We start from the raw sequence: 11521 nt of genomic DNA, 5'->3' as shown, positions 1-11521 counted from the left end.
AATCGTTATGACCGGACATCTCCAGGAGCCCATTACAATGGTCTTCTGACATCCCAATCTCTTAGTAACGCGCTTTAATAATTACTTCGGCGCGTTGAGGTGGAACGAACTTTCATTGGTTTATTTCTCTAAGGGCTGTCAATTATAATCAATTACAGGCTCCGTGGTAACGAACACAACATCAATCCTTAACTGATGGGAATAAGAACCTTTCTGACGATAATTGACGATTGCCCAAAAATTGTGGACGAGACGCAGCATTTTTGACCCGAATAGTTTCCTGATAAATTCAAGATGACAAGAGTTTACGACAATAACGACATTCGTGGAACTTGGGTGAGTTACTGAGTAGCTTTGCGTGAATTCGTCTTCGTGGTGCCTACTGTGAAAACAATTGAAGTACAAGAAAAATTATTTACACGTCTAATTTTTCAGTTCCCTTCAGGTTTCCATGGGCATTTTCGAAGCAAGTCGCGATCAGAGTTTACGATTCCTTATCGCCACAGAGCGAAGCCATGTCCTCCGCAAAAATTTCTTAATTATGCGACGGTAAGTTCTGATAAAATCAAACGGACGCGGCTCCCAGCTGACATAAACATTGTCATTATTCTCATGTAAACAGCTGCCTGTATAACTTTCAACAAGCACTAATTCTTCAGCTATCTGCCTTTAATTTGATAGTGGACTAGTACTAGCCGACGATATCTTGTATACTCGGATATAAATCACACTTTGACTTTTGTAAATATCACTACTTGAACTTCAGAAAACTCAACAAATTTCACCATGTTCGATTTTAATATGTCTCTGCTGTTTCGTTGAGAGCTGATTACTGGTGACACGAATCCTCGGCCACATCAAAACTAACCTAACTTTCTTTCTTGTAAACCAAATCAGAAACACTTGGTCGGACAGTGAACAACCTCTCAGCGATTAACATTGTTCTCGCGTAACAGAGATGACAGAATTTAATCTGAAATATGATCAACAGCACGTGAAGTTCGATTCAACCTTCCTTGTAATCTTGCAAAAATTCCGTAGACAGGTGTGACATCTTAAAAAATACATCGCAATTTTGTTAGGATTGTACTAACATTGGTCACCTTATGTTGTACAGGAATTTCCCAGTCTATGAAAATTATGTTATTTGAAGTCTTCGTATTTTTAGTATTAATCTGAATAATTTTCTCGTATGTGTTTAACAGGAAAGATCCAATAGACACCTGTTCTCGAGACACGACAACAGACATGCTCACAGCGATATGGGAGATCTTGAAACCTATTTTGGAATGGTATTTATTAATCTTCTTACATTCAAAATCTTGATATCATCTTTTTTAAGTAACCTATTTGTTTTAGCCCAGCCTAAGTTATCATCTGAAATTCCCAGTGATCCAAAGCAGGGAGGACCTGTGGTTGAAAGAATCATTGGAGTTTTCTCAAATTCTTTTCCTCTATTCTGCTTTGTTGTTGTTGCTTTTTTTTAATCTCACAATCCAATCAACTGTTGGCAAAAAAAAAAATAGGTTTTAACCAGTGTCTTAACAGTAGTGGCCACTGTCTTAGGGATTGCAACTCTGTAGTTGAAGTTGAAGTTCATTTATTTGTTTAAGCAGGTTGATTAATTGGCAGCTGTAATAGCTGATGTGGACCTGCTGTCCTAACCCACCCATCCCACCCCAGGGGAGGACATCCATCACACAGTAATCTCGTGTGTGGGAAATTAACGTCTCATGCCCCAACCCTGCAGGAGACGGGACCTCCATTTATTCGGCTCTATCCAAGAAGACTAGAATATCTAACCATTTCTTGATGTTATAGAAAGGTAGCAAATTCTTCTCAATTATTTTAAGACCTGGAGTGTTGGTCCAGCCGGGGCTCGAACCCTCGACCTCCCGCACTACAGTCCAGCGCTCTATCCATTGAGCTAACCGGGAGGCGGTCAGCTCAATGGATGACATGTGGTCGAATATGAAGGTACACTGTAGCAATTGGGTGTCCTGATCCTGTTTCACTCGCAGATTTAAAAAAAAAAAAAATGCAGCAGGAGGAGTACTTTTAAAAACAGTATTTAAAGGATCGCAAATTTAAAAGGAAAAACTACCCTGTCTTTATGTCCAATTTTTGTGGAACATAATTATTCACTTTGAGCTTAATTAGGCATCAGGTATAAACTGTTTGTCGCCCTCCATAGATAAGGGCTGGCAAATTGTAGGTCCCAAAAAAGATCTTACTTGATAATCCCGAGAGTAGTAGTACCAGTACAGTGGAAATGAATAATGCTTCAGCATCTTCCACTGCTGAAAAATTTTGTCACTTTTGCATGACAGCTTTACTATGGGACTCTATATATTCCTGTATATGGCAGATTTTAAACTAGAGATTAGGTGCAAACCAATTTACCATTTATTACCCTGATGGCACAGCTTGTTGATTATTTTGGAAACCACTTTTTCTGTATTAAAGGGACTTCAAAGTGATGGAGAAAATAATTGAATCTGTGACTATTTTCATTCTACTCAAGAATTTCCATGCAGCAATTTTAATGGACACATGGTGTCCAAGAACATTAAAAAAAATTCTTTAATCGGACACCAGTGGCATTTGCATGGCAATTAAATTGACAGTTCGTAATTCATAGCTTGAATTACACAGACAGTCAACTTTTGTTATTAATTTTGTCACCCAAATTATATACTCTGATAATAGAAAAACTTCAACAAAGTTGTCTAATGCGATTGGTTAGCAACAGCCCAAGTTAAATGTTAACAGTACAGTGTTCATGAAGGTGTCATGCTTGTAACTTAACAGTACAATGGCACAAGTTATATGTCATTTACATGTGCTTGTTATTTACTATGGACAATTGGTTCATTTGGTTTTTTGTGCCTATATGAATTTATGAAGGAGTGTAACTGATTGGTGTTTTATTTTTCTCAAATTCTGTTGTTATTATTAATTAAAGGTGATTACAGGACCTTCTCAAATTCTGTTGTTAGTTATTAATAATTCAAGTTGATAACAGGACCTTCTGTTGTTTAATTATGTCTGCAGTCATACTCAGTAATTTATTAACAAATTGAACTCTTGCTTTGCTGCCATCTGAGTCACAAATAGATTCTATGTTGCCGTGCCCTTGTTCAGTACATGTAATAGAACACAGATATGATCAAATGTGATGAGAACTAAAAAGTGGAAGCTGGAGCGCAGCCTATGGTGTCACTGATTTACTTATCACATTTTGTCATCTGTCATTCCTTTGCATCAAATGCAGAGTTTTTGGATGATAACTTGGCAATTAAAAGTAGGTTAAGAATATGCCAAAGTTTGAGGTGTATTGGTAAACTGCCAGATTGAAAAAAGTTGTTAATTGTATTTTTGAACTTTCCTCTTTGTAAAGCCTCTCAACCTCTTAAATCTCAGAAGTGATAGACATTTAAATTCTTCTAATAGTATCCATACATGATCCAATAAGCAAGTGATGCGAATGTGAATACTAAAACTAATCAGGTAGAAATTGTTGATTTGATCTAACACCAAATTCTGGTAACTAATTGAAAATTAGGAAATGTGCAGAAGTTATAGGGTAGAATTAACAATCAGATCTTGAGAGTTAAGGATTTTTAATGCACAGTTAAAAGACAATTGAAAAAGTAATATAAAGCCAAGTAAAACATGCTAGTCACAAAAACCTTGTGACAGGGTTCTCATTATAGAGTGGCACCAGCATCAGGATGAAACAGGTGTCAGTACCCAACTACCCACACATGGGACCTAAATTAGAAGAGTTCCCTTCCAATTCACTTTTTTCGCTCAGAAGGATGCCCCAGCAGCTAAAAAAATATGTAATGAAAACCACAGGGTTGTCAAGTTAAAATGGAAGTCACTGAGCTCAATTCTTACAAGCCTTGCAGCTGATGTGACAATGTTGACACTATCCTATGTGAGTGTGACAGCACAAGTATCAGTTTGAGCATGACAGTTTCTAAGGCACATCCGGCTTGCGTGACAGTTTTAGGAGCAAGGATACATTTGAAGAGAAATACTGTAGATTTATGTACTCAAATTTTAAAGACATCAAGACAAACTTGCTACATCAGCTTCTTATGCTAAATTAGTAATGTTAACAGGTTAACGAACCTGGGTGGAAATGTTTTATGCAGTTGTTTTTTTTTTTTCTGCAGGGAATGGGCAAACGGAAGTATGTCCAGCCAGGTCAAACCCAACACACAAAGAGCACTCGAGACTTGCTAACATGGCGAGGAAATGAACCAAGTGACGTGACTTCAACTTACCGTTCACAGTATTTAACTTCTCGGCCATCTTCGTGCAGTTTTAACGAATCCGAACCAATCCACGTGAGGTCAAATCTTGAGCTTAGACGAAGACATGTTCGGGCATCTTCGGCACCTCCATCACAGCGTCGGACAGCTCCGTTACTCGCTTGGAATGAACCGGACGAATCGCATCACGGAAAACCCGGTGTTGGTATTCGGCAGACCATACGAAATCAAGGCGGGTTTGCTTCCGAAACTCCCTTCGCACACACGGCACCTGCCGCCCAAGTGCACTCGCCGAGTTCCGGCCAAAGTTTCACAGTATCAGAAACTATCGTTCCTCTAAATACCACGTGACTTCAAAGCATTCAATGTTAAAAACACTACTTCATTATATTTTGAATCGTTTGATGTCACGTGCAAAATTACCTTTACTGCAAAGAAAGCCGCAAATTATTAGCATGTTAATGTAATACTTAAATGGAAGGAAGAAACGAAATTGGAGAAAATATGTGGAAGGATGACAAAGATTTACACGGACTAAATTGTCCGACTTGAAAAAAGTTACGGCTCGATTTTTCGACGTAGTCGCCACAGGCCAGGGAAAGGTAAAGGAAGAATGAATTTCTTCAAGATCAAGAAAAAGTCAAGGAAAATTTACCTCTTTGAAAGAAGTCAGGGAAAAGTAAAACATTTATGTACACTGTAGGTGACTTACTGAAAGCATAAATGTAATTATGAGTGGAAAGGATGACTAAAGAGGAAAGTTTTTCGGTAAAAGTCAGGGAATTTCAAAAACCAATGGCTGTGGCAACCAATTTTGAGATGCATCACACCAAACTAGGTGACATAATGTGACACCGACACTACCAGAATGAGAGATACAAAACCAATTAACCTTTGTTTTCTTTAAGCAATTAGAGGAAATGCTGCAAAAAGCGCAAAAGTGCAAGCCAACAGTTACAGCTTACCATCAATAGTTTTCCTCTTTGACAGATCATTTATTTTAAACTAAATCAGTGATATGGGGGGTGAGAGTAAAGAGAATTTAGAGACTTTATTATGGGTGTGAATTTGCAGAAAATCATTGTAATAAAAAGAATATTAAAGATGCGGGAAAGAACTGGAGAATTACTTCTTTTTGAAAGCTCTGAAATCAATACTTCCTGATTAATCAAATTTTATCTCATGATATTTAACCAAGCCCAACCATGCGTACAACAAACGAGGTGAATATTTAAGTTTTACCTAGCGGCCACCGTCTTTAGTGTGCAAAACTAAAGAACAGAACAGAAAATGTACGTTCCATGACGTGGCCAGTAGTAATGTGCAGATTCTTCATTAGATATTGTCACTGAGTTCCTATCTTCTTGATTCGCAGCGTTGGCAGTTCTTTCAACTTTACCAGAGGACTTCTGGATCACAGGTCAGTGTCTGAGATACTGCGCACCTACCCGACCCTTAACTCAACTTAGCTATAACTTAGTATCAGTTGATTGTTTTGGGTTATGGGAGGGGTAGGTTCCTAGTTGCTCAGACATTGATCCAGAGTTCTTTCCGTTTCTGAATACATTTGGATAATTTTTTTTTTTTTCATGTGACGTGGAAACAGTCAAAGTGCCTTTGGGTTAAAAAAGCAAATGTAAATAAGAGTAATCCAGGGTAGAGAAACACTGATTGAATGAAGACTGACAAGTCATTGAAAGGAAAACCCCATCCTTCACTCTAAGAAAAACAGGCCTGTGCGTCAACTTTACGTGCATGTAATACTTCGAAGAACATCACAATGAGTTTTCTCCATACTATTCTCTACACATTTCCCAAGGTATTGCTTGAGAGAATTTGATTAACAGCCAAGAGCTTTAGTTGGCGATCATTTCCTTTACTCTCTTGACCTTAATGTGCGATTCAGGGGTGATATTAGAATAACCTATCAGAATCGATGCGATGCTGAAACCCTAGTATATTAAGATTAAAATACCCCTCAATTAGTCCCTAGAGTTTATTAATGAGTGTCATGCCAGCAGAGTTCGACTAGCTTCATAATTTGGGCGCAAAGATATTCAATTTTAGCTCCTTGTAAGCGATTACCCGCCAAACAATGCTACTGAATGGATGTTCACATTGTATGTTTTTTGAGAAAAAAGTGAAATAACCCAAGAAAAAAGTGAAATAATGATAGAGCGCGAGGAAAACTTTCCAATACCGTCGATGAACAAGGCCGGAACAATCGATGAAATCGATACTCGATGACAATCGTTGACGATCGATGGTATTCGATACCAATGGTATCGATTAATCGATTGATTTTTTTGATAATCGATTTTCATCGACTGTTCTGGCCCTGCGATGAACAATGATCTTATAGTACAAAGTGGGCGCCATCTTGGATTTTAACGCTCGAAAGATCCTGGGAACGAATAAAAGTTTTTATACCCACAATTCTTCGAATAGGCTGTCGTGATTGTTCGGCGCGTGTGAAAACATATAAAGTATATTTATAATGTTCTCTAATAGAAATATCACCTAAAATGTTGGCGATTTTGTCGCCTCGATGTCCGTAAATTCATTGCCAAAATATCGCTGTTGTATTGCTGTTAGAAAACTGAGAGGGGTGATCGTAGCTGAGGACATTAAGCTGGACTTGCGATCGATGCTTCTTCCGGCTTGTTGCTATAGCTCATGTCGACGGTCTACAAACCATCTGGATTAGTGCGATTTGTGTCGTGGAGGGCCCGATTCAGTCAAAAATGGAAGATGAACGTGAACAGATCAAAATTGTAGAGAAGCCCTCTATTAAAAGGGTAACAAGTGAGATTTACAACAATAATAACACGTCAGGTTACGTCAGTGATTCCAGTGAAAGTGATGTCGTCATCGATAAAGAAGTTTCTGAAATTGCGGCTTCACAGGGAAGTATTTGGGACAATTTATCGAGCCAGCTCTCTGATTTGGCAGCAGGAGAGTCAACAAGCGGTGAATGTGATGATATCATCGATGCAGATTTTTCAAAACTCGAGGCATCAGAGGGAAGCAGTTTGGATGATTTACGGAATCAGCTCTCTGGTTTGACAGCAGGAGGGTCACAAGCGGTAAATCATGAAACCGTCTCTGTGCCGGGGCAGCTTCCTGTCAATAAACCATCCGACTCAGCAGGCTCATTTAAATTTCCCTCCCCGCCGAAGGACTCTCCTACAGACAACGAACAGCACGAGCCAGCTTCGGCTGACGAAATGGATGCAATCCATTCAAGGTCGTCGCAATCGAGCCTTGATTCCAACAGTTATTGGTGGAGTTTAGCGTTATTTGATCTCCCTCCAAAGGCACTACACGATGATGAAGAGAAAAATCTATGGCCACTTGAGGTACGACCAAGGTTGTGTGAGAATTAGTTGAATAGTTCGCAGAGTGAAGGGCACTAGATGCATAAGTTTTTGGGCAAGGTATAGCTAAGCCCCTTTGACTGAAATTATGGTAAACTATGATTAGGTTCCTCCTAAATTTATCAAACGAAGCAAACGAATCACTTGTATCTCATAGTTATCCCTTGTTATCTAACCCTAATGTCCATCACCCAACTGTGGCTGCCCTATCTTTCTAGCCCTTTATGGTTATTAGGGGCAGTCTGTACTCCGGCTCTATAGAGTTTAAAGTTGTTGTAATTTACTTGTAGCTGTTGGGTACAGCTACTGTCGCTGTGGTTGTTGTCACAATACTAAAAGATCAATTATTTACAGTGATGTTTTTCGTAAATGTTTGTTCAATATCATGGCATTTTCTTATGGGCGAAGCTTTCAATATTGAACTCTGTGTGTTTTCTTTTGGTCCACAGGAGGAATTCTCTCTCAAAGATCAGTGGAAATTTAAGGAGGATACTGATTATCGGCTTGCTACAGAAATAGGAGCTGGAGCATTCGGAAAATGCTACGTTGGCGCTGTTCAAAGGGTTAATACTGAGGAAGAGAGAGTATTCTGTGTCAAAAAGGTAAGACCAATGTCCATAGCAACGTCATTTCCATGAAATGAAACTCAGTTAATGCAAGGGTCATCATCGGCGGGTTGCTGAAGAAAAGAATAATTATTGACGCAAGTTGTCTCAGAAGAGAGTTAACTTCACTCTCTATGCTCTAGAATAATGTTGTCCAATTGTCTACTTAAGTCCCTAAAATCAGTGCGTTTAAAGGTAGTGTAAATCCCAATGTACTCTTTATTGGTTATCTTGTCTATTCCACTGATATTTTTTATTTATCTATTTATTTGCAAGTGTGAATATAAAATGAATGAAATCCTAGTCCTAAGTCTTGCAAGGTGGAGCAAGATTGCTGAAATCGTCGAGTTTTATGGAGCTACAGTCAAAGGCAAAAATGTTCGCATTTTTATGGAGTATATGGCAGGTAAACCAAAACTAACTGTTCAAGCTTTCTCTCGTGTATCGTAGTAATTAACATGTTATATATTTATAAGACAGTAGAAACTCGAGAGAGTCTGAGTGAGTCAGCTGCTGCCAGACCACATCATTTTTCCAGTATTACATGGCCAATGTAAAAAAACCCTTAGTCTGAGGTTCTCGGTGAATAAAAGCAACCACAGCTCTGGATTGCTTTTACTGATACAGCAGTTGCCTTGTAAGAAATACGCAATGAATTCTACATACATGTAAACTATTTGTCATTTCCATTTGCGTCGGTCTTGGGCACTGACCATTACAATTAAATCTATGCGAGATTATTAATAGAATGAACGATTTCAAAACTATTTTGAAGTATAATCATGACAGCAGAGGTGGGACCGCACTTTTAGTCCTTTAATTTTTAAGAAGAACGTCATTATGGCGTTGTTTTCGAATTGCTCACCTACTCACCCTTTTCTACAATTCAACTTCTGCTTCTTAATAGGCGGAACCATTGCTGAGCTGATTAAAGAGAGGGAAATTTCGCAAGAGGATAGTCTTCGTTACTTAGAGGTTGTCCTTAAAGCTCTAGAGTTCTTACATTGCAAGGGGATCGTACATAGAGACATTAAAGGTAATGCACAAACTATTTTCCTTTTCAATGTTTTTCATCTTCATATATTTGTTATCATATTTTAAAGCTTGTAAATGTATCTTAATGAGGCTCTCACTTATAACCAAAGGTAAGAGAAGAGTGTCTAGTGGTTGCGCAGGGACTCCGTCCCACCATACCTCAAGCACCTCCTCCCTTTTTCTTTCCCATACTCTTCATTTTTCAGTAACAAAAAAAAGGCAGATGTGAACTAACCTCAAGGTTTTCCTTGCAGGAGATAACGTTCTTTTAGATTTGGGAGATGATGGCTTTCTTTCTGCCAAGTTAGCAGACTTTGGATCTGCAGAAAGTACAGCAATGGTAAGCTTGCCCGACAAGAAAAGTAGGCCACTCAAAGCACTGAAACACCATCGAAAGGAAACCTAATGGTGAACAAGAGAGATCAATGCAATCTATGCTACGCCATCCACACCACAAAATACACCTAAATAATTTTTTTGGCTGTATTGTTAAGCGAATTGTGCAACAGTATGAAAAAAAAGGCAGGTTTCGAAATGACAAAGGTTCACGTTAACAGGGCACTAGTTATTATTTATCCTCTGAGGAGGGATAAGAGGAAGGGGAAGAGCGGTTGTGGATGTTGATTTTGTCGTTAAAAATTTGCCTAATCTCTCCTAAAGGTCCTGTAGTTTTCTCATAATCCCCCTCATTGGCAGTGAGTGGCAGTCGATTTTCTTTAGGCCCCACCCAGTTTATTTTCTGTCACTGACGACTGATCACTCCTCCCTTCTACCTGAAAACTATGTGATCCCCCCCAAAATCCTACGACCTCTTCACCCCCTTCCCCCTCCCCGACGATTATTAGTGACTATTTCCTAAGCTCTTCCTTCTGCCAAACAGGAGCGCGAAGTTAGACCCTCATTCGATATTTGGAAGACCGGCTGTCTGTTGCTGGAGATGTTGAATCGTGAAAGACCTCTTCGTCTAATCGATGTGAGTAACTAGCCGATTTGAAAACACTTTGCTGTAATTTATTATTTTCTACCAGTCATGGTTATCGGTATGGTAACGAATACAGCAAACACAGGTAGTCAACAAGAAACAAGGAACTCGATTTTGAACGCACAAACCAGTCTCTTACATCTTCCAAACACATGTGTCAAAGATGAATATATCTCGAGTTGTGTGGGTTACTTTGTGGAGACAATTTTGAGAACAGTTACACGCACAAGGTTTGGAAAGACTTTCACGAGGATCTAAGGCTCAGAAATTTACGTAACCAGGACTCCCAGTTATATTTAAAAAATTCACGATAGTCCTAGACCCTTCGGGCAACTCGTTCCATACCTTTTACGCGTAACTGTATCAAAAAATGGCTTCTTAAAGAACCAAACCATTGGCAACACTCGAGGTTAGGTAATCTTCTATTTAACAAAGAATCATTGAAACATGTGAGAGCTCCCACTAGTCTAAACTGACTGACAGAAAAGGGTGTAAAAGAGACTTAAAAACGAGTATAATGTATGCCAACACTAAGAAATGTAAGCATAGCTGAAAAGGAAGGGGTGGGGTAAGTGTCTGCTAATTCGCTTCAATTTGCTCTGACGAAGTGCTAACACTCGAAACGTCAGCTTTAAAAACTCTTTCGAGAGGCCAGTTTACACTGTCAACTCAATTTATCGTCTAACTGAAAACAGTCTCGCCCCATTGGCGAAATGGAATGGATGCAGTAATTTTGTATATATTTATCCTTGTAGGGAAGAGCTCTTCAAAGACAGAACTCGTGTAACCCAGTGGAAGACTTCCCTCCACAAGCCATGGACATAACTAAACAACTTTTACGACTTTTGTTCGGACTAGATGGCAGTATCCCTACAGCTGCTGCAGTCTTAAAACATTCAGGAGCTTTTCCTGTGGCAGAATTGCTAAATCGCCTTCCTAAGGAATCATAAAGTCTGGAAAGTTCCACTTAACCTCAGATTTCTTTTTATTTTATTTTACAATACACCATGTGTTCCAATACTAGCAAAAACCATAATTCTAACGTTTCTTACAATACTTATGGTGATTCCCTTTTCCATTCTTATTATTGAAAATACAAAATTGTAATATAAATGCTGCAATCTAAATATTAATACAATTGATTAACAACACTAAATTTTCAATGCAAAGTTACAGAAAAAAACAAACAAACAAAAGGTTTGGCTAACAACAGAAACAGCCATGCAATTACTGTTGCAA

At 38.8% G+C, this 11521-nt stretch overlaps 2 protein-coding genes across 2 annotated transcripts in view; both read left to right on the top strand.

Annotated features, from left to right (window-relative positions):
- Window positions 1-165: 165 nt before the first annotated feature.
- LOC111332509 (uncharacterized) lies at window positions 166-5400 on the top strand. Its single transcript, XM_022937863.2, has 4 exons — window positions 166-336; window positions 436-549; window positions 1206-1292; window positions 4185-5400. Exons 1-4 carry the CDS (start codon window positions 295-297, stop codon window positions 4632-4634), a joined length of 693 nt encoding a protein of 230 aa, XP_022793598.2. The 5' UTR covers window positions 166-294; the 3' UTR covers window positions 4635-5400.
- A 1319-nt stretch (window positions 5401-6719) lies between these two features.
- The window catches only part of LOC111332507 (uncharacterized), a 6880-nt gene continuing 2078 nt past the window's right edge, over window positions 6720-11521 (top strand). The window contains exons 1-7 of the mRNA XM_022937861.2: window positions 6720-7642; window positions 8110-8262; window positions 8542-8671; window positions 9173-9301; window positions 9555-9640; window positions 10181-10273; window positions 11038-11521. The exon at window positions 11038-11521 is cut by the window's right edge and continues 2078 nt beyond it. Coding sequence (XP_022793596.2) covers window positions 7028-7642; window positions 8110-8262; window positions 8542-8671; window positions 9173-9301; window positions 9555-9640; window positions 10181-10273; window positions 11038-11232 — 1401 coding nt within the window. The 5' untranslated portion in view covers window positions 6720-7027 and the 3' untranslated portion in view covers window positions 11233-11521. The remainder of the gene's footprint in view (window positions 7643-8109; window positions 8263-8541; window positions 8672-9172; window positions 9302-9554; window positions 9641-10180; window positions 10274-11037) is intronic.

This window comes from Stylophora pistillata, chromosome 5 (assembly GCF_964205215.1).
Source record: "Stylophora pistillata chromosome 5, jaStyPist1.2, whole genome shotgun sequence".
Taxonomy (NCBI): Eukaryota; Metazoa; Cnidaria; class Anthozoa; order Scleractinia; family Pocilloporidae; genus Stylophora; species Stylophora pistillata.
This window is presented reverse-complemented; position numbering and strand designations above follow the sequence as displayed.